This window comes from Pteropus vampyrus, unplaced genomic scaffold (genome assembly GCF_000151845.1).
Source record: "Pteropus vampyrus isolate Shadow unplaced genomic scaffold, Pvam_2.0 Scaffold40, whole genome shotgun sequence".
Taxonomy (NCBI): domain Eukaryota; kingdom Metazoa; phylum Chordata; class Mammalia; order Chiroptera; family Pteropodidae; genus Pteropus; species Pteropus vampyrus.
Genome location: NW_011888821.1, coordinates 6,912,906 through 6,936,164, shown reverse-complemented (window position 1 = coordinate 6,936,164; position 23,259 = coordinate 6,912,906). Strand labels below are relative to the sequence as shown.

General features: G+C 35.3%; 1 protein-coding gene across 3 annotated transcripts in view; it reads left to right on the top strand.

The window, feature by feature from the left end:
• PARN (poly(A)-specific ribonuclease) overlaps nucleotides 1–23,259 on the top strand; it is a 139,191-nt gene that overhangs the window by 38,952 nt on the left and 76,980 nt on the right. For all 3 annotated transcript variants that reach the window (XM_011358390.2, XM_023529642.1, XM_023529643.1), the window contains 3 exons: nucleotides 7,990–8,045; nucleotides 9,208–9,294; nucleotides 12,467–12,541. In XM_011358390.2, the coding sequence (XP_011356692.1) occupies nucleotides 7,990–8,045; nucleotides 9,208–9,294; nucleotides 12,467–12,541 (218 nt within the window). The remainder of the gene's footprint in view (nucleotides 1–7,989; nucleotides 8,046–9,207; nucleotides 9,295–12,466; nucleotides 12,542–23,259) is intronic.

Here is a 23,259-nt window from a genome sequence, read left to right as displayed (position 1 = left end):
ATCGCTTTTTAATCATAAAAAGCCTAGGGAGTAAGCTTTTTAATAAAAACAAGAGTCCATTTTCACCCTCTTCCAGATTGTGCATACTTTGGAGTCAGGTACCATGAGAAGTAGAATTGCACCATTATAAATGCTTGGAGCCACCTTCCACATTCCAGAAGGGTTGAAGTCAATTTCTTCCTAGTTTACAGATGTATTTTTCCATAGTACACAAAATGTATTTTATCCTCACATGCCTTAACTGAAACCCTTTATTTTGCCCTGAGTCACATTCATTTCATTTTGGGTTCTCCAAATTAGTAGGATAGAATCTCCAAGAATTGGCTTGGTTTGAGCACCCTGACAGTTCTTTAGTATACTGATTTTCATAAAGGCAAAAGACAGGTGAGTCTAGGGCACATTAAAATATTCTTAAGCCTTTTGTCCGGTTTCTTAAGACTGGGAGCTCGTGCTTGTTTCCACAGCCTCGGAAGGGTGTGCTTGCCTTAAGTTATTACCTTATCTGATTTCCGTATGCGATCTTGACTGCCAAATTTATCAGGTAAGCTTCTTCTGTGGCTTTATCAAAGGTTACTTTTTAAAGAAACCTTGATGGGCACCCACCCCGCAAACCTCTGCTTGGCATGCTAGCCCTGTGGGTATACAGGGGCTGTCCACAAACTGAGCTATTCTAGCCTTATATTTGCTCTGGTTACTTTATAATACAGTTCCCTCTGGCTTAAAAACTTGTTTATCATTATGATAAACAATTAGTTTATTATTAAAAAAAAAAATCAACCCTTGGATATATATTTAAACAGCTTGCCTCCTCTATTATAGGGTATTATCTTAGTTTTCTGTGACTGCTATACAAGTCACCACAAGGTTGATAATTTAAAACAACAGAAACGTACATTTTCACAGTTCTGAAGTCCGGAAGTTTGAAATCAAGTATAGATATGCTCCTTCCAGAGGCTCTGGGGAAGAATCCATTTCTTGCCTCCTCCAGCTTCTGGTGACTGCGGCATTCCTTAGCTTGTGGCCACATCCCTCCAACCTCTGCCTCCATGGTCGGTCACATGGCCCCCTCTTCTGTCTACATGACTTGTCTCTCTCTGCCTTTTTCTTAGAAGGATACCTGTGATGTCCTAGCCAAGTGGATAGTCCAAGATAATGTCCTCATCTCAGGACCCTTAACTTAATTGTTAGTTACATCTGCTAAGACCCTTTTTCTTAAGAAAGCAACAGGCACAGGTTCCAGGGTTGAGAATGTGGGCATATTTCTTTGGAGGCCACCATTCAGCTCACTATAGGCCAGTTAGTAGTAAAGTCAGCATTCTTAGGTATTCCTCATCCTGCTTTGGCCCTGGCTGTGGGCAAGTAGGCAATAGTTATTTCCAAGACTATTTAACATTTAGTTAATATGATCCAGGGGTTAGCAGTGCCCCCTAAGACATTTAGACTAGCTACTACTATCTTCTCCATTGAACATCTTCAGCTCTTCAGAGTTTATCACCCATACTGACTGTAGTCTCTGACAGCAACAGTCAGAGGTAGATAATAGTGTCCCCGTTTTAAAGCTGAGGCCATCTGCCAAGCGCCCCAGAATTGGCAGGCTCAGGGACAATAACCCAGGTCTGTCCTTAGCTAAGATGGTTTCTTCCTCCACAGCACACAGTCCCTAAAAGAGACAATTCTACAGGTAGTTGCACATTTCTTAAGCAACAATGCTGCTATCTTTGAAAGATTTCTGTTTCTCTCAGCCTGAGCAGTGATTCTAAAGGATGTTGACTTTGACCATTGGATTTTGAGGGGCTAGTTTCCTGCGGCATTTTACGATCCATTACGATCCATTGTTTTGCGGGTCCTGCAGACGTTGACTTTGTATAAGTGCGTAATTTAACGGTTTTATTTGATGTAATTTATGTGGTTCATTTGATGGAGACTATTCAAATGAGCTGGTGGTTTTCTCTTTTTTCCTTTTTTTCTCCCTCCTTGTTTCTAGTGTATTTCTGTTTAAGAAAGGACATGAGTTGGCTTCAGGACAAATGTCGTGTAATGCTCTATTTGTCAAAACATCAAGTGACTAGATAGAAAATTGTATGCCCCCCAACTGAGTGAATTTAAAATAACTGATGCCACAATAACTCTCTTCTAGCCAGTGGTTGCCCTTTGATTTTACACAAGAGCTTTAGTGAGCAAAATAAATAAGTTTATTTTGTGAGAGATGTCTGCATGCTCCCTACCATGGATGATAAAATTAGTATTTTATAGCACATAAATATGTATAATGATGAGCCCTTGCATACAAGCTTCTTGTGAAGTGCTTTTACTGCTATGCCCTGAAGGAAATACCAAGACCATTTGAAGTACACTGGAGCTGGCAGTCGTCAAAGGTTCCAGGTTTCCTTTGGAAGGTGTGGGACTTGGGGTGAGCTACAAGTTAATTCACTGCTCCAATTGTGTAGAGATTAGATTTTACTCAGCATTTCTGCATTCTGTCTTTAGTGTTAGGAGAGGAGAACAGTTTTACTTGAAAAAAATTTTTTTTTAATGTAAACTTTTCAGGAAGAGCAGTGTAGTCTTGAAGAAATAGATGAACAAATGCAAATTTTTACTCATTGAATGAAATGAGTTTCTAGAAGGAAGAATGAAAGAGTTTGGGGGTTTAAGGTTTCTCCTTTTTTGCTAGGGAAAGAGACCAGAATAAACACTGTCCTTTATTAAGATGTGCCATAACATTAGAAGTCCTTCTAGATCATTTAGGCCTGTGTGTATGTGTACAAATCTGACGTTACATAAAAGAAGTTCCAGTGGTCAGACACCTCTGTGTCTCACTCGACCCTGAGAAGCTCTTGTTTGCCAGTTTTTCTGATGGTGATCAGGTGTGTGGGGGCAGATGTGACCTGAAAGCCCAGTGCTCAGGTAGCCCAGGTAGCAGCTCTTCCTGTGCTGCAAAAGTGAGAAATTTGTCCTTTTGATCCATGGCGACGTGGCTCTCTTCATTGCCTATTGTTCCCATTGCCTTAAAAATTCCGTCTACCCAAAGTTCATTCTCAGACAGCAGCCTCATTTCTTGTACCTGGGCTCCGTTCATCATAGGAAGCTGTAATTTAATCAGCCCTAGAGCATTACAAAAAGACATTTCGGAGAGCTTCCCTTGTATCCCGAGCTCTTGCTCCACTTTTCTCCATGAGGAGCTTGGCTCGTGATTCAAAACTAAAACCCTGACTTGTCCCTGGGTGCTCCCGCCAGGACTCCAGCTCTCTATTTCACATGGAGGCTTCGGAAGTAGCTCAGGTTAAAAGCCAAGTGAGACAGGTACTTCTGCCACACAGCATTGGAAAGCATGCTCCTGCTGGAACAAAATTAAATATTTTTTTTCATTTTTGAATAGGATCATTGATTTTGTACATAGATTTGGTAATGCAGAATTTTAACGAACTTTAATGATCTTTTCAGTTCCTGGGGCTTTGAGCCTCTTGTGCAAAATATTCCTGAATCACTTTCAGGACTTCTTGCATGCATGCATTTTTGATTATCACTTTTGTCCTTTTTGTTTTCTTGAGCGCAGCTGCGTAAAATGGATTAATACTGGTATTGTTTTGCAATCTTATTTTAGCCACTGAACAAGTAGGGAGTGTTTCAGATATAAGCTGTAGTCCAAGGCGAGCTGTTGTGTCTTCACAGGATGATCTTTGATCTTCCTTAGTGTGCTTCCTCAAGCAGCCCATGTGTTTTGTGGTTGCCAGAATCTGTGTCTGAATCTTGTTGGTAAGGTCCAAGAATTTTGATAAGGTTAGAGAGTCTGATTCTTTGTAGAAAGTGTTTGCCAGTCTTCGGTGCTGCATCTGTAGCTAAAGTTTAATTTGTGATGCTGGAGGTGTTCATTTGTGGCCACTTCACAGAAAGAGGTTGGACTTTTGCCAGTGAGTTGCCAAGAGAGGAGAAGTAATCTTTTTTTACTTTCTTCTTAAAAATGTGAAAAATAGCTGCCAGAGCAATAATTTCCCCCAATTTCTCTCTCGCAGAGAACCTTGTTGTTTGCCATAGTTGACCTTCTGGTTTCAGGGAATGGTAAAAGCTCTTATGTTACTGCTTTCTGAATTTTGAGGTAGTCCTTGGTATTTGTTTTAATAGTTTTGTGTTTTTCTAAGCCAAAATCATATAATATAAACAAATCATTAAGACTACTACTTTTTTGGAGAAGTTGGCCTGAGTCATTATCCAGCTGATTAATGAATCATCATCAGTGGCAATTAACAACACAACCTTGAACATTCTCTCTGCCTCTTAACTTGGGATTCTCAGTCCCCAGAGTTTCTGAGTCAGTAGGATTAGGTGGGGCCCAGGAATTTGCATTTCTATCAAATTCCCAGGTGATAACCATTGTTTCTGGTTTTACTTATTTTGATAAGGGCTCAAGGTTCTAGGTTCTTTAAGAAATTTTACATCTTGAATTATATTCTTTTGTGAATAGCGAGCCTTCTTAAACAGTCTAGGTCACAGTGTCATCCTGCCCTGGTCGGAAAAAAATGTTAGCAGACAGCTTTTTGTGAGTGCCACACAGCATCCAAGTAGTGGAGGTGGGTAGCTCTTTGGAGGTGAAGGTGTTGTACACAGCCTGCGCCGTATACCTGTTAAGAGGCTGAGTAGCAGAACTTGGAGTATGCTGTGCTTTACCCTTGAATTTTTCCGGATGTGTTTGAGAGCCGAGATAAGCAGCATCACTAGTCTTATGATTGTATAACATTGGAAAACTGACAAATGCCAAAAGGGTAAAATGTTTTATGGCATCTAGAATGTGAACTTGAGTTATACGGTTTATTAGGATAGAATCCTAGTGTAAATTTGGCCATTGTGTCAAATGAGAATTTTAATTTTAGTCTTTGTCAGAGTTAGTGTCAATCCTTTAGATAAAAAGTACTAAAACAACATTTCATCAGAAAGCTTGCAGGAATGTGGCAAGACTCTCGCACAGTCTTGAATGTCTCTACCCAACTGCAGCTACCTCGAATCTTCACTAAAATAGGAAGAACTTTCCAACGCAAGTGTTGGTCCGAGTGTCCTTTTTGATATCTGCTAGTGAGAGGCCTTCTGGGAGAGATTGTCCTTTAATGCAATTCACAGTGAAAGGACATCTTTTCATGTATTTATCAGCATTTCTGTTTGCCCAGTGCATTTCCTCACATGTTAAAATGAAAACTGTCCAGTCTAGTGATCCATATGTGAAGTATTTTATCCGATCATGCCAGGGGGTCAGTGGAAGCCTATTGACAGCCAGTGCGTACGAGGCATGCATACAGTGAAATGTTTTAATTTTACTTCAAAAGGGCAGGGATGTCGCCGGAGCAGCGGCTAGCAAGCAGCCCAGCATGAGCGGGTGGAAGGCCACTGGAGAGGTTACTTCGGTTCAGTCCCACAGACGCTCAGCTACAGTTTTAGAGTCGGTTTCCCAATTGCAGGGCTCTCTTCAGAGGCGCAGTGTGCCAAGTCACACATGGAGTTGGTCTTCGTGGTCTTCAGGGTTTGGGGCTATTCAGTGCTCTCTGAAGTCCAGACATGAGGATGGAGGCCTAGGGGAAGAGTGAGAAGTGCTACTAATAATTCATTTGTGAAAGGAGTTTCTATTTAGTTAAAGTATCAAGTAAGCAACCCAGATAATGTCTAGAATTAACTAAATTTAAAAAAAAATTTTTGAGTGTTTTTGCTGAGTCAGTTTTTACTCATTTTAAGCAGAGATGATATTTAAAATTCAGATGAAATTTTAGAGAACAAATAGCCTATATGTTGCTTGACAAAGTATCTTTCAAAAAAATTTTTAAACATTTACATGGTGAGATAAATTGGGGAAGTCTCTTTTTTTTTTAAATTGCCTCGTTTGTATTTATAGGACAGTAGGTCTTCTAAACTCGTTACTGAGGTTCCACAATTTCAGAAATAAAATGATCTTTTAAGAAGAAATAAAGCAATTGTAGACTCAGAACTTGTGATTTTACTTTATATTCCTCTCCCCCACAGTAGGTGAGATGGTGCTTGGGATGCATAAGTTTGATTCAGTTGGCATTTTCAGCTGGGCTTTCTCTGAGAAAGTCTCTAGTTATTTCCCCTGGGCCTCTCAGTTCTGGGTAGCCTTTATTTTATTTTATTTTTAAATTTAAAAAATACTAGTAAAAGCAATTTTGAAAAAAAGTTCACTTTCCCACAACCATTGGCTTTTTTTTCTTGGAGTGGGGGGTATTTTTTTTTCTTGGTTTAATGACATAAATATTTTCCAAAGCTGTAATCATAGTATAAACTTTTGTGCTTTTTTTAAAACTTAAAATTGTATCACAATTTCTTCACATTGTGAAGTTTTCATAAGTTATTTTGAAGTTACTTCGACTGTTTAATGTTCTGTTGAAATGATGAACTATAATTTACCGACTCCTAGATATTAAAATCTTGAGGTTGATTTTGAATATTGGTGTATTTGTCAGTGTAGCAGTGAATATCTTGTTGATTCGACTTTTATTCTTCTGTTGAAAGTAGTGTAAAAAATTTTAATTTTTATGGTGTTTGATATGTTTTGCTAACTTTTTAACTTTTTTTTTATTTGGTTTTTAGAATTCAGGGACCATCTCTAAATTTACTAAATGGAGAATTAAAAATTACATGAGGCATAAAAATACTAAGCCTTCTAACCCAGGAATAACTTTCCAGGTTCTGGTTGGCTCCAGTAGTAATAGTTATTTCCGTTGAGAACCTTCTGTGTGCTAGGTGCTCAGATATCTTATTGTCTTCTGGCATTGTAGGTAGTATTGATTAAATTGGGGAAAATAGTTACCAGAACCAGAATAGTACCCTTGAGCCTGAATTAGTGAACTAAAAATAAGTTTAGTTTCTTAGCCATAGGATTTGGTTTATTAAATTGCAGGCGAGGCCACAAGCTCCCAAACCACAGAGCACCACGACTTTTTTCTCTAGTGTTAGCAGAGCGGTGTTATTCAGGCTGCTGGCTCCATTTGTAAACTGAATCATGCCCTGCTTGGCTTTGAGTGCCTGGTAACAATGTGCCTTAATTGTGGGTCAGTGAAGCCAAACTAATTGCTTGTTGGGCACTTGGATTGCCTTTTTAATTTGCTGTATAATGCAGTCTCTACCAGAAATACACAATATGTCCTTATCTAAATAAAACTCATTAAAATCATCTCACAAACAAAAGAACTCCTGATGTTTTGTCCATAATCTTGCAAATAAGGGAAAATTGAATTGCATTCTAGAGCACTGTAATTTATAAGTACTCCATTTTAAGTGCCTTTGTATTTGTTTTAGAGGTTATATATAAAATGACTGCTATGATTTATGTCAGTGTGATAGTTTTTTTCACTAGAGATTGTTTTGCTTTGTACTTTTAATGTTTTAAATCACAGTAATGACATGAGCTTCTGAGATGGTCACTTATTTTATCGTTCCAATTTCAGTATATGTGCTGCCAAAGCAAGCACAGGTCACTTATTTTAGACTGTGCAATTCACCCAATAAGATTAGCTTTCATCCAATTACTTTGTATTTCAGTAAAAAAAAGACATTTACGCTGTTATTCTCAGCTCACAAAATACCAATCATAGGAGTTACCTTTACAATTTTAGGAACCAGTTGTTCATAAGTTGGTAAGATATTTAGCACTCTGTAGTATTTGTTGTCTCAGTTTCTCTGGACTAACAAGGCAGCTCTGCAGAGGACTTTCTTTCGACTCTGATTACTAATTTCATTTATTTAGCTAATATTTATTGAGGAGCTACTGAATGCCAGCAACTGTTGTAGGTGTTAATGATACTACAGTTTGTTTTTTGTATTTATGATAAATCTTTAACCCTAGAGAAAAATCTTTGAAGTGACTCTTAATTGCTTTTCAAATAGTTTTTAAAATAGAGGAATTTAATTAAGAAGGTTTTTAAAAATTTAATAGATGTCTGTTGGTTTTTTAATAGAAATTCATTCATTACCTGTTTTTCTTTTCTTTTTTAGGTTATTTCTTATGAGAGTCATGGATATCCCCTATCTAAACTTGGAAGGACCAGACTGTAAGTGAAATTTTATTTTCTCATGCATCTGCACATTTAAGTGTGTGGTCTGGAAGGGATAACAGGAAAAGTATTACTGAAGAAAGAGCTTTATTCACTTAAAAATAGGCAGTGGTTTTCTGGTTGATATGAATAGTATGCTTAAGTTAATGGTACCCTTGGGCCTTGATTAACTCATCTTTTTCCTTCATTTTCCAGTTTATGCATGAATTGAAAAAAAAAAACTCCATTATTTCTTTTCACTCAAAACTCTAAATTCATAATTCCCCGTAAACATGTCTATATTTTAAGATGTGTTAGCTGTGTCAGTAACAATAAGTTCTCTGTTTTCCAATTATTTAAGCTTGGTAGATTGATTTTTTTTTTTTTTTTTTCGAATTGAAAACTTTGGAAGGTCAGTCTATTTGAGAGATGGTTGCTTCTTCTGATTATTCACTACTTTATCTGCTTTGCCCCATTCTTCTTTTCCTGGCCTTGGTTTATTTGCCTTAATACATGCCACAGGGATATAGAAATGGGTGAACTATACTCGGTGATAATAATCATTGCAGTGATGTTGATTTGAGGACAAACTCTTGCACCTCTCTATAGACTTACATTTCAATCTGTCATTCTCGCAACAGTTCTGCAAGCTGTTGTCATTCCCAGTTTATAGCCATGAGTGACTAATGTGGTTAGGTCTCTTGCTCAGAGTTAAACAGTTAAGTGGTGGGTCTGGGACTGGAACACAAGATTATGACTCAGGACTGCATATACTTAAAGTAGTCCATTCAATTTAGACAGTGCATTTTTTTTTTCTTTATAGTGAAATAAACTTGTGGACAACTAAATTAAAAGGAGAAAGTGAAATGTTTGGTGAAACTTATCAAACAGAGCAGCTGTGTTTATTTCTTTAATTTTTGCAGGAACTTCATGAGCAGAGATGTTTCTGCATAGAAATGCTAGGGTTCAAATTGTTGTTGGTTCTATAAAGTGTCAGAGCCTGACGTCTGGGCTGAGATGGCAGAGTCTTACCGTTCCTACGTTCCTACGAATGCTTTTGGGAGTTGTCTGGTAATCAGGACGGTTCCCTGAGTTAGCTTGGGCTTAGTTTCCTCAAAGAACCCCTAGTGTGTTGTTCACTTTCCGTCTGTCAACCTTTCATCTAAAATTTGTCCTGTAGTGCAACCTAAGCGCGATCATGTCCTCCATGTGACATTCCCCAAAGAATGGAAAACCAGCGACCTTTACCAACTTTTCAGTGCCTTTGGTGAGTAAATCACAAGTACAATTGTACTTTTAGGATTTTGTCATTCTTTTGGTGTAGGTGATCAGAGTTATGTAGAAGGCTTTAGTTGGGGCATAAAATAATATTAATGTACAGGGTTTTAATTTCATGGAATTTTGGGAGTTTGGCATACTGCTGTCTTTGTGCCAATATGATCTGAGGAACTTTTAATAGCACCCCACAATAGAGTGCTATTATTAATCCTTGCAAAGCAAGATACAATTACTGTGACTGCTCTTCCTGCTGACCACAGTAAATAAGTCTAGGTTGAGGATAAATCATTTTTAAGATTAAGGGCAGTTGGTCGCATACTGCTTAACATTGAATAGTCCAAACAGAAAATACAGATGTATGAGAGGACCGAGATATGTGATATGTGTGAGGTAGGGCAGTTTCTATTCTTTTTTATCAAGTTAGATGATTAGGTTAAATTGAACAGTTTTCTGATTAGGGTTTATAAAGACCATTCTGTTGTAAGTCTTCAGCATTGCTTATTGATTTTAACAAATGAAGTATTTAGGCTGTTCTCTTTGGATATTTTTGGATAAAGTGAAGGCAGCGAAAACCTAAATGTCTAATAGTAAGAATGTTTAGTAAATATTTATGTATTTCTTCAATAGACCAGTATGTAGCCATTTAAAAAATACTTGAAGGAATTTATTGGAAGATGGTAAAGTGTTTATATTTTAACCTTTAGGGTAAAAAGCAGATACAAAGTAGGATTCCTGTATAACTAACGTTATTTTTTTAAAAACTTTATATAGAAATCAGACTGAAATGAAGCATCATGTTATTATCAACTGAATTTTTTCGTTTGTTTCTAGATTTTTAATTTTATTTTTAGTTTCAAGTATACAGTACATTGGTTAGGCATATATAGTTTATAAAAATGATCCTCCTGATTACTCTCTCTGGCTCTCCACCTAGCTATTACATTAGTGCTAACTGCATTCCCTATGCCGTGCTCCCCATCCCTGTGACCATCTATCAGCTACTAATTTGTACTTCTTTAACCCTTTACCCCATTCTCCCAGCCCTCCAACCCCCCTTTTCTGGCCATCACCAGATTGTCCTCTATATTTGTGAGTCTATTTTTGATTGTTTTGTTCCTTTTTGTTTCTTAGAGTCTGCATATAAGTGAAATCATATGGTATTTATCTTTCTCTGACTTATTTCACTCAGCATAATAACCTCTAGGTCCATCCATGTCATTGCAAATGGTAGGATTTCATTTTTTTAGTGGCTAATATTCCATGGTAGATATGAACCATAACTTCTTTATCCAATTGTCTGTTGATGGGCATTTAGGTTGCTTCTATATTTTAGCTATTGTAAATTGTGCTGCTGTGAACATAGGGCTGTGTAGATATTTACGTATTATTGTTTTGGTTTTCTTTGGATAAATACTCATAAGGGCAATTGCTGGGTCAAAAGGCATATCCATTTTTAATTTTTTGAGAAACCTCCAGACTGTTTTCCATAGTGGCTGTACCAATTTGTGTTCTCACCAATAGTGTATGAGAGTTCTCTTTTCTCCACATCCTTGCCAACACTTCTTGTTCTTTGATCACTGAATGTTTTAGATAGGATTTTTTCTTTTTTTCTTTATACTTTTTGTATTTCTAAAATTAGCATATATTAGCTTTTGTAAGTAAAAACTTTCCATACTTAAATTTTGGAAAAGTGAGTGAAAGCATGTCTATTTCTGGAAAGTTATCCTAATCTTTGCAGATAGTCTGAATTCTGAAATTCTAGTTCTGCTTTTTAACTTAGACACAGATCTAGAAATGCAATTGAATCTTACAGCTCATTTCTTTTGAAAGCTTTTGATTTTGTTTCTCATCTGTATTGTTAGGTTCTTATCCCTGTGTAGTCAAACTTTAATTGGCTAAATTAAATAGAATGCTCTGAGTAAGATTTTCTTTTTTCATTTTAATTAAAAAAGATGAGCTGTGCGATATTGAACAAGTAACCTCTATTTTTGTTTTCTATTGGAGCTGATGATGATGATGGTGATAATAATGGTAATAATGAAAATAATAATAATACCACCTATTTCATGAGGATTAAATGATCTAACCCCTGGAAGACGTTTAGAATAGTATGTGGCATACAGTAACTACTTAATAAATGGTAGCTATTATTTATCTCAAAGACAACATATACACAGGGTAGAAAGGTAACAAAATAATAGTAAGTGACTTTCTATGAGAAAGTCATTAAGGTACCTCACTATATGCAGCAGGAAGTGAGTTTTTCTCCTGTGACAGTGAAACAAAGGAGCTTTCTGGCCTTCGAAAATTGTAGTTGGAATTAAAACATTTTTTCATTGTTAAATTCCAGTGAGTTTACCCATTTTTAAAAATTCCAGTTTTCTGTAATTTTTCAAAAAGAGTGGTAGCAGCATAATTAGATCTCTGCTTTCCCCTCCAGTTTTGTCCAACTTCCTACCCCACTGAGCCCTCCTCCTTTTTTTCTGTTCAGCACTGTTTTCCACTCTGTTTGCATTTAGCTTTTATTGAGGATTTGTCTCTCTCTGAAAATCTTTTTGTTTTACTCTACGGCTTTCTGCCCCGCTCTTTTTTTCTTTTCTCTATTAGTCTGTCTTGGTTTTCTCTCTCTGATGCCTTTTTTCTCTTGTCCTTCATTTTGCTACCTGTTTTCTTTACCTGGCCTTGAGATCAACACTGATTTTTTTCCTTATTTCTTGCTACCTTGATTCATTTCATGTATACCATTGATAATTTTCAAACTTTGTGTCTCTAAAAAGAAATACCTGTGTTTTTGAACTTAGTAGCCTCTGATTTTTGTTAGTGATCTTGATAGGAACAAAGTCTCCAGCTCTGGCATGAGATTGGGTTGAATGATGAAGTGCCTCAGGATTGAATTCAGAAAGATCTTTCTTTTGCTTTTAAAACAAATTTTTAAAGTCCCCCTCCCCCATTTGTCTTTTTTCTTACAGTTTTAACTGAAATAACTGCTGTGGTAGATTTAAATTTTTGCCTTTTGTAGTGCTGAGATATTAATCAAATTTTAAACCAGTACCCCTTCTCACTCTAATGAACATGTATACTTAAACATCAGAGATATAAATGAAATCTGAAAGCTATCTAAATGGTCAAATGTTCACTTTACTTTTAATTCAATATTACAGGTAACATTCAGATATCCTGGATTGATGACACATCAGCATTTGTTTCTCTCAGCCAGCCTGATCAAGTACAAATCGGTAAGCGTTTTTGACATTGTTTTGTGTATTCATTAAAGTGGGGGCCTGCTTTCTGCCACCACATAGGTGCAGTCAGCTGATTCACAAGCTTTGCTGCCTGGTTTCTTTTGAGGTTGTCTCCAAAATAAAGGAAATAATTAGTAAGTCATGTGTAGATGAGAAAAAAATAAGACAAATTTATTAATTCATTGGTGTACTACATAATATTATCTTTTTTCAGTTAGCTCCATTCTGTTCTTCTCCCATTGTACTTTTTCTAAAATGAGTTGCAGATTTACTTTTAGAATTATAAAAAGCAAATTGAGAGGAATGGGGGACATCAAAAAGTGATACCTGTATTGACCTGTTTGTCTTTTCCCATGGTTTAGAAATTTTTGCGATTTATTCATTCCATTATACTTGTATCAAATACCTTTTTCCCAAACAAATAAAGATATTTTGTTTGCTTTTAAAATAAGATTGTAAAAAGATCGAGCGCCATATCTCTTGTTGGACCCTAAATAATTTTGATATTTACCATCATAAAACATTCTATTTTCTTAGGATGAAAAGTTATTGAATAAAAAACTGAAGAAAATATGTAGTGGTAAGCTACATGTTTTATTCAAATAGATTTCAAATTCCCTGGTACTTAACACTGTACAAAGTGTAAAATTTTTAAGCAATATGTTTAATTAATTTCTTCTTTTTCTTTAACAAAGTGCCACATGCTAAAACTATATAATTCTGATACTGTAACTATATGAGTAATTATATATGAAAACTTCTACAAACATACACATTGAAATCAGAGGATTTTGGTATTTTTTAAAATCATATGGCTATCACAGGCACATAGGCTATTGTAGAGATGAAAAGTTTAGGCTCTAGAATCATAGCTGCTATACTCCCTATAGTTGTGTGACCTTGGGCAAGTTCTTTAACCTTGATAAGCTTCTGCTTATCTCCATAAATCGAGGATGGTAGTATGGACTCCATAGGGTTAATGTGAGGATTACATGAGAACGCGTACATAAAGCTTGACAGAGCTTCGAACTTTTATTATGGTTATTTAATAGTAGATTTCAAGGTTAAATATACTTCATGAGCATATGACATCAGGAATAGCATCGGATGCAGACTGTGAATGATGTTGCTTGTTAAAGTTTTTAAATTTCACTTATTTCTGTGATCTGTTCTTCTACAATCTTTAGAAAGACAGTTTAGATGGAATCCAAAGGGATTGAGTTATTAGAAAACTAAAGATAAGTTCAAATGGTGGGCAGGGACTCTAAGGTTAAGACTCTACTGATACTTCAGTGAGGCTGAAAGAACACCGAACGAGAATTCCTGACCCGAAGTCTAGTCACACTTCCTCTGCTCAGTGTCACACTTCAGTTCCTTCGCTGTTCAGACTTGGGTGGCATTGAAGCCACGCAGTGGATGGATGGAGGTGCACAGGCATTGAAGTCAGACTGGCCTGGGGACTAACCTTGCCTCCGCCACTTGTCAGTTGTGTGTCTTTGGGCAAGTTATGTAAACTCCCTAAGCCACAGGTTCCTCCTTTGAGAGAGGGAAATGATGATAGTAACTCTGAGGTGAGGTCATGGATATTAAGTCCCCACTAAAGTGCTTGCCACTCCACAAGCAGTGCCTGACAAATGGCAGGTGATTATTAAGATACCTGCTTAACCTCCCTTGCTGTAAACAGTAAAAATGAGGGAGTGTAAAAGTGCTTTGACATCTGTAAAACACTAGTTAGCAGTATTTACTTGGAAATGCAAGCATACTTTTTGTTTATGTGTATGGAGTGTCATATTTGATGTCCAATAATGATTGCTCCCTTACTTATTATTGCAAGATTCTTCAAACAGTGGCTTTTAAGCTCAGTATTTTATTCAATGATACCTGAAATCAGGGCGCTGCATTTCAGAATCAGGCAGCCAGAAGCGCTCTAATTTGGTTGTGTGTTTCTTCCCTGAGGGAATCCATCTTATTTGCCATTGAATCCTTCTCTAGTGCCTGACACACTGTGGCCTGAATAAAGTAAACGTGTGTTTGAATGGGCATATGAGGAATAGGCCAAGATAAAATTGTGACCTTTTTACCTTTCTTCCTCCTAGATTAAGAAGTAGGTTAACTGTTGTCTTTTAATATATACAGCCTTACTAGTAAAGTCTAATTTTCCACTGTCATCTCTTTTCCTACACAGAAGGCAACTCTCAAAATAAATACCTGGCCATTTGCATGTGCTGTGCCTGTGACCACAGTTTTCTTTGGCAGAAGTGATCTTTTAGTCAACCATGTCCTCCCTCCAGGCTGTGTCCTACTTCCCTCTTCATCTCAGCTTGAACATCTGCTTCTCTGTCTCCCTTTGCACGGGTCTGGACCCCATTTTCTGTGCTAGCCTGGCATCCTTTCTGACACACCTGGTTTGGTGGTCTTCTCTAATAGACTGTAAACTCTTAGAGAGCAAGGACCATATCTCTTGTTCACCATTGTGTTTTCAGTGCTTAGAGAAGTGGTGTCTGACATTAGTAAGTGTATGTTAAATATTTGTTGAGCTGATATTCAGGGCATTATGACTTAGAAATGCCTCTTGCACGTGATAGATATATCTAAGGTCTCTGGTCTTTTGCTGTGATTTCTAAAATTATGCGGCTGTTTCGTTGAAAGACACAATGTAAAGTTCTTTATAGTGGTAATTCTAAAGATAAGAAAGACCCAGGGTCTCTAATGTGCTTCAAATCCTATTAATGTTGTTTTAAACAAATTACTTATTCATTTCTGTGGAAGCAGAGAACCTATTAGATCAATAATGTAACATTGGAAAAATCATTAAATGCCTATTTATATAGCAGCTCGTAATGGCTTCTTTGGCTCTGTTTCAAACTATTTTTGATTTAAGGAGTTACTTTTTAACTGACACCTGTCTTTTTCTTTTGATAATACTAATCCTAATCAAGATTTTTAAAAAATCATTGTCAACATCTTGAATATGAGAGTTCTCTTTTTCTAGGAAACCTTATTATGCGAATTACTAAAACCCTCCTACCAAGTGCCATCCATGTATTTTGATTCTTGTTGTTTTTTGTTTGCTGCTGCTGTGAAAGTGAGAGCCCCTGGTGGCTTTGGGATTTCAGATAGCGATAAGCCATAGAAGCCATAGAGTCAGCCTCCTTCCCCTCTGGCTCTTCAGATGAGACAGTAGGTGGCCAGTGTGGGACTTGATGCCCATGGGGAAAGATCACCCAGCCTCATCATTTGAGGATTTTTCTCAGAGTAGCCAAGTAAGAAATCACCTTTCTTATTCTTATATAAGCTCATTCTTTAGAAAGTAGTTGAACTTTCTAGTCATACTCTCAAAATTTAGACATTGTCTTGAGTGTCCTTAAATACATTATAAGACATTTCTCTCTGCTTATAATTTTTATAGGAACAGCTTGAGACAAATAACCTTTTCATTTATTTAGGTTGGAGCACACTATGAATTGATAAAGATACTTTTAGAAGAGTCAGAACCTAACAATTATTTTGTAAAGCCAGCCTAAATTCAGGTAGTTGTATAAATTCCTGAAATGCTGCTTTAGGAGCTTGTTCAGGATGATTTGTTGAGATGGGGGCATGGGGAAGGCGACTGCTTATATTAAATCAGACTTTTAAAAGCACAACTTTTGTTTGATTGTGTTGAACAGATAAATATTAAAATGAGTTGTAGATACAACTCTTTTTAGGTGATTATTCAGCACTGCATTTGCTAAAAGGCTGCTTGGAACTCTAAACTTCACCTGTGCTTTTTGTTATCCTTTTAATGTTTGCAGAATCTGTGGTAATAACTGCTTTTCATTTGTGATGTTGGTGATTTGTGTTCTTGTTTTTTCATTGATCACTCTAGCTAGGGGTTACTGATTTTGTTGATCTTTTTAAAAAAACGTTTGGCTTATCTTGTTTTCTGTGTTGTTTGCTATTGTCTATTTCATTGGTTTCTGCCTTTTTTTTCCTTTTTCCTTTCTTTTCCTTGCTTTGAGTTTACTTTGCTCCCCACCCCCCTCAGCTTTTTGAGGTAGAACTTTATGTGATTGACTGTTTAAAGTTCTTCTAAAATTTTTTTAAGTCTGGCTTCCTAGAAGTTACCCCTGGGTTAGTATAGCTTAGTGGTCGGCCAGTGGTTGGTCAGGTGCGATGCTGAAACACCTGGATCCAGCAGGGCTTCCACTCTTCACCAGCTGGGTTGGGAAACACATTCAGCACCGAGGCAGCTTCCACGTCTGCCTTAGTTTTCACTTTTGGCTGGAACTTTTTGTCTCCTCTGTGGGCTCACAAGGCCTCATGCCCAGCCAACAGTGTGTATATAAGCCAAGATTCTTAAAATCACTGAATTTGACTTTTTCGATTCTAATATAAGCGTTTAAAGCTATAAATATCCTCTAAGCATTGCTTTAGGTACACCTCAACAAATTACATGTTGTCTTTTCATTATCATTAAGTTAAATAAATTTTCTAATTTTTCCTTTGACTCTGGATTATTTAGAAGAGTGTGTTGTTTAATTTACAACTACTTAGAGTTTTCCTAGATCTCTTATAAATTACTAATTTCTAATTTAATTCTGTCGTGATTAGAGATTTCAGTCCTTTAAAATTTACTGATTCTTGCTTTATAGCATAAGGTCTATCTTGCTGAACATACTATGTGCACTTGAAAAGAGTAGATATTCCACATATGGTTTGCTATATGGTTTGGTCTATAAATATCACTGTTGTTCAGATATTCACTGTCTTTACTGATATTTTATTTAGTAATTCTATCAAATTTTGAGAGGAGGTATTAAAATCTATGGTTGTGTCTATTTTCCCCTTTAAGATTTCATGTCATGTATTTTGAGGCTGTTTTATTAAGTGCATACATATTTATGATTGTTTTGTCTTCCTGATAAATTGACTCCTTTGTTATTATGAAATGTCTCTCTTTATCTTTTATAATACTGTTGTTTTTAAGTCTACTTTATCTGATATTAATATAGTTAATCTTTATTTTTGTGTTTTCTATTTGATTGGTATGTCTTTTTCCTTCTATTTATTGTCAGCCTATCTGTACAAGTAAGATGAAGTCTCTTATAGACAGCATTAGTTGGTTCTGCTTTTTTTTTTTTAGTTGGGTCTTGCTTTTTTATCCATTCTGATAACTTCAACTTTTAATTGGAGTGTTTAGTCCATTGACATTTAATGTAATTATTTACATGATTAGGCCTATCATTTAAAAATTTATTTTTTGTTTCTTCTCTTTGTTTTTTGTTCCTTTGTTTTCCCTTTTCCAAACTTCTTTTGGATTATTTGAATTTTTAAAAAGAATTCCATTTGAATTTTTCTGTTGGCTTTTTAGTGCTACCTCTTTGCATTATTTTTCTTTAGAAATTTCAGTGTATACCATAACTTTTCACAGTCTTCTTGGAGTTCATATTGTACTATTTTACATAGAATGTAGAAACGTTATATCCACATAGGTCCGTTTACTCCAATCCCCATTGTCTTTCATGTGTAGTTGGCATATGTGTTACATCTACGTTCATTATAAGTCCCACAAGGCGATGTTATAATTTTGCTTTAAACAATCATATGTATTTTAAGAAATTTAAATTCTGTATTTAAGAGGATGAATTCTTCTTTATTTACCCAGATATTTACCATTTCAAATGTCTTCATTCATGAACATCCAGGTTTCCTTTGGGTGTCATTTCACTTCAGCCTGAAGAACTTCCTTTAGTATTTCTTATACTGCTGGTGTGGTAGCAACTGATTCTCTTCGTTTTTCATTATCTGAACACATCCTTATTTAATTGCCTTCATTCACGTAGGGTATGTTAGCCAGATATAAAATTTTGGGTTTTTCTTTCAGCATTTTAAAGATGTTGTCCTGTCTTGTGGCTTCCATGGTTTCTGATGAGAAGTCTGCAGTCATTTGAATCATTGTTGCCCTATATGTTTAATCAGTTGTTTTTCTTTAGCTATTTTCAGGATTTTTTCTTTACCATTAATTTTTCAGCAGTTTGACTCTAATGTATTTTGGCATGGATTTCTTTGTAATTATTGGGGTTGACTAAGTTTCTTGAATCTGTAAATTTATCTCTCATCAGGTTTGGGAAGTTTTTAGACATTGTTCAAATATTTTTTCTGTTCTCTATTCTCTTGCCTCTCTTTCTGGGATTCTATTACTGTATATGAAACTTTTTAATACTATTTCAGTGGTTCCTGATGCTCTGTTCACTTTTTTCTACCTTCTTTTTTTTTCCTATTCTTCAGATTGGGTAATTTCAGTTGATTAGCAACTCACTTGACTGTTTCCTCAGTCATCATTATTCTGCTATTAATCACATCCAGAAAATTTACATATTTATTTTTCAATCCTGTGTTTCTATTCAATTTTTTAAAATCTTTTGTTTCTCTGTTAAGATTTCTTACTTTTATTTTGAGCCCTAATCCTATATCTCACTGAACACAGAATAGTTGTTTAAAGTCTTTGTCTAATAATTACAGTGTCTGTGTTATCTGAGTGTTGGTACCTACTGATTGCCCTTCTCTTGAGGTCGGGTCACATTTTCCTGGCTGTTCATATGTTGCGTAATTTGGGATTGTTTCCTGAACATTGTGAATGTTTGTTTATGGAGACTGGATTCCTTATATTTCTTAGGAGAATGTTTCTATTTTTGTCTTAGTTTTAGCTGGCAGTTAACTTAGGTAGATTCAAACTACAAACTCTTTGATGCTATGGTAGGCAGTGGCTCAGATCTTAGCCTCAACTGCTTTCAGTCTGCACATGCATGGCTAAAGGTCAGTCAAAGACATGGCTGATTCTGGACACTAGATTTGAAGGTCCCATTCTCTGGTTTGCTCTCTTCTAGGATTTATCCTTTACTCTCTATTGCCAGTGACCGCTTCTTCTGGTCCTTCCTACTAGAAAACATAGGGTTTTCTATCAGAGTTTTGGTTGGCCTATGCCCCTTTAGCTACAGTTTGCCCTTAAGGCAAAGTGTCTGTCTCTGTCTCTGTCTCCCCCACCCCTACCCCAAAACACACACACACACACACACACACACACACACACACACACACACACACAATTTTACTCTGCCAGTTGGCTTTCTTCCAAGTTTTGGCTTCCCTCCAAAATCTACGTGTTTCTGAGCCCTCAAATAATTGTAGAGGTTTTTTGTTTGTTTGTTTTTTCATTATTTCTCAGAGTTTATAGCTGTCGTCAGTGGAAAGAGTGGTTGCTAGGTGCTTATTCTCCATACTGGAGGCAAACCTCCTTACTTATACTCTTTAATTGTTCCTCTTATAAGCATCTGCTTTTGATGCAAAATTTCCTGCCATATTTTGCTGTGCTCGAACTACCTGTTTATTTTTAATAACATTTTAAGAAAATAGCATGTTAATGCATTAAAAAACCCTGCTAGTTACCTCATTTAATCAATTAAAAGTGACTTAAGTGCAGTTCCTTTCAGATACACATGTGTTCCAATAGACAAAATCCAGACAAAGTATTTGACATCTTTGCTTGTATTTGTGGCACTTTTCATAGTTGGCTAGCGTGTTACTATATATTTATTTTTGTCAAGGAAGAAATACCAAAACATTTTTTAAAGAACCAAAAAATGAATGATGTTTTTCCTTGTATGTTAATTTTTCTAATCTTAAACTTTGTGGATTTACCACAATGATCTTAAATGATAAATATAGCAGTATAGATAGATGAGCTTAACTATGACATGCCTTTTTCAAAAAAGACTACTATTAAATAAGCTTGTTTTAGAGGGAAGAGATGATAACTTACTTGTGTTTTAAATGATATATGATTTTTATGCCATAAGTATTGGATTCTAGAAACAATGTATTCCTTTTATTCAGACAAGATTTTTACATTAGTGCCTTTATTGAGTATTTCAGTTTGATAAAGGAAAATCTTTATTAGAAGTGTGAATGTACATTTTGTGTAGATATCTTCTGATTTGAAAACTTGTAAGAGCAACTGACTCCCACCCCTCCCCACCATCACTTAATCTGTGAAAAGCACTGTGGAAAGTTTTAATACTATTTATTAAGAAGTTTCTTGTTTTCCTAATTCCCTTGTGTGTTTAATCTTGAGAATTAGCAGTTTTATACATCTCTGCAAGGCAATGTATATTAGGCAGATTTATTTAAGAGTGTAACAATAACTTGTAGTCTCTCTAATTAGTTTTTTTAGGGCATTAGCTGGTATGAGAATAGGACAAAAAGCTTCCTGACTGCCAGATAAGGCTTCCCAGGTTCTTAATATAGTTACCAGTATTAATGCAGTGATGAGAAATTGATTCCTGTGGCGGTTAGAATGTAACCAGGAGAACTGCAGTGTTTGTGCTCTAGCAGCTGACTATGTTCTGTTAAATCTCTGCTGCTCCTAACTGGGTTTGATTTTTTTTGTGTTTTGGGGGCCATGTTATCTGATCTAAGAATGTTTGCTTTGTGGTGTTCTATCAGAATATTCAGTAAATCTATCAAATTTACTTGTAATGCCATTTGTAAAAAATTGCTATTGTTGTGCTCTCTTTCCCCAGTTTTAGAAATAAACCAAACTGTTGAAAATGTGAAAAATATTTGAAAATATAGATAAGAAAACAATTCAATCATGATCTTGCAACCTAGACATGAATACTAGTAATATTTTGGTTAGAGTTTCATTTTTACTTTGTTTAGAGAAGGATTTTCATAACATTTTAAATACTAATTGGGATCTGACTTTATGTTTTTGAATCTACTTTTTTAGTTAATATTATGTCAGGAACATTTTCCATGCCATAACAAATTTTTCTAGACAAGCTTTTTTTTTCTTTTTTTTTTAATGGATGTGTAGGTAACTATATCCCTTTGGGATGTTTGTTATATCTGCATTTTTACTATTTTAAATTAATTCTTTTATGAGCATCTTTATATCTTAGTCTTTGTCTATATCTCTGATTTTTAAAAAATGATTTCAAAAGGAGTGAATCGCGAGGTCCATCATGGTAATCTTTAAAAAAAAAATCTAAAAACACTTACTTTTCCTCTTATTAAACAGAAGTAATTAATTTTTATTGATAAAATAATTTTAAATTACTAAGAAAAACAAAATATTGTCTAGTGTGCCTCTCTTTATTAACAAGTATAATTGTAATAATACTTGAGATTTACTTTTCAATCATGTATATGATATTTAAATACATTTTTCATTCATAATATCTTACACTTTGCATATTGTTCTATAGTTTGTTCTTTTAATGGTGCTTTATGTCTATGTAATAAACTCTTCCTGTACATTTTTCATGTGTTTATTAGTTAAACAACATTTTATCATATGAGTGTGTTATCATTTATTTAACCAGTTCCTTATTGGACACTTAATTTAAACCATTTTCTAAATAAGCTTTTATTTATTCTTCTGACTGAGCTTTAGAATCATTTTATTACAGTCACTCAAAAAACCCATTGGGATTTTCACTGACATTTTAACAGATTAATTTCATTGACAGATTTATTTGGATGTATTCAGTCTTTATGACTAGGAATTTTAGTAAAGCGTCTTTTCATTTACTCAGATAATTTTATGTATCTTTAAATGTAGTTGTATGCTTCATTGCTGTTCTTGTTATTTTTATCATGCATACATTTTAAGGTTATACAGAATACTTTTGAAAGCAGGAACCAATGTTACTGATTTAGTACCACTGCTACAGTTAAATCAGTAAAGATTTTAGGATGCTGATGGTAATAAAAAATTTAAAGCAGTGAAACTAGGAATTAGAGACTAAGTTTAAGAACTCAGCATAAGCATTGTGTCTCTGATTTTTATTTTTGAGGCTTCAAATGTCATTCATTGTTTTGTTAGCTGAAATAACAAACTGGTTGATTAAGTATCTTAGCTGTGTTAGTCTTTACATGTTTACATCATTTTCTCATACGTGATTCCTAGTGTCTAAACCCACTGTTTTTGAAAATGAAATATATTTGGTTTTAGAGAATTTGAAATAAAAGCGAAGTGATTTTGGAGCACTTAAATGGCTAATTCAGAATATTACTGTGTAACTAAAAATATTACCAATGAATCTCTTGGGGTGATGGAAAAACAGGTATATTTTACTTTCTTATGTGTTTTTTTTTTCTATTTTCTGATCTTTTTCCCATTGTGAACAGCTACTGAAATACTTAAATTTAAGAGTAAAAAAGTATTACTTGCTTTTTCACACGTGTGGGAGCATAGCAAAGGGAAACATCTTGTTTTGAAACTCTTAGCTGGTAGAGTAGTCCCTTCATATAGTTGACGATAGTTGTTTTATAGCATCTCTTTTCTAATCGTGACATTTGTGGAATTAGTTGCTCTGAATTTTCCTTCTTCAGCTTTTTGGCTAAAATCTGCTATTCTGAAAAGGTGAATAGGAAACATTTTTTGTTTGTTTGTTTATTGACGCATTTTAAAATTAGGTTGTGTAATTATATTCTCAGATGGAGTGTAAGCCTTTTATTCCTTATTGATTTCTTACTACTAGACACCTTATGTTTTTATGGTTTTTTTTGTATAGTAATAGCAGAGAAGAGAATAATTATGGAGGTATTTTGCAAGGTTTTTAAAAAAATGATTTGAAGTTTCAAATTTGAAACTTCAGTGTTATTCTTTGCATAAATATTTGCCTGTCTGCTGTTGAAGAACTGAAGGACTGAATGAGATGGGGAAT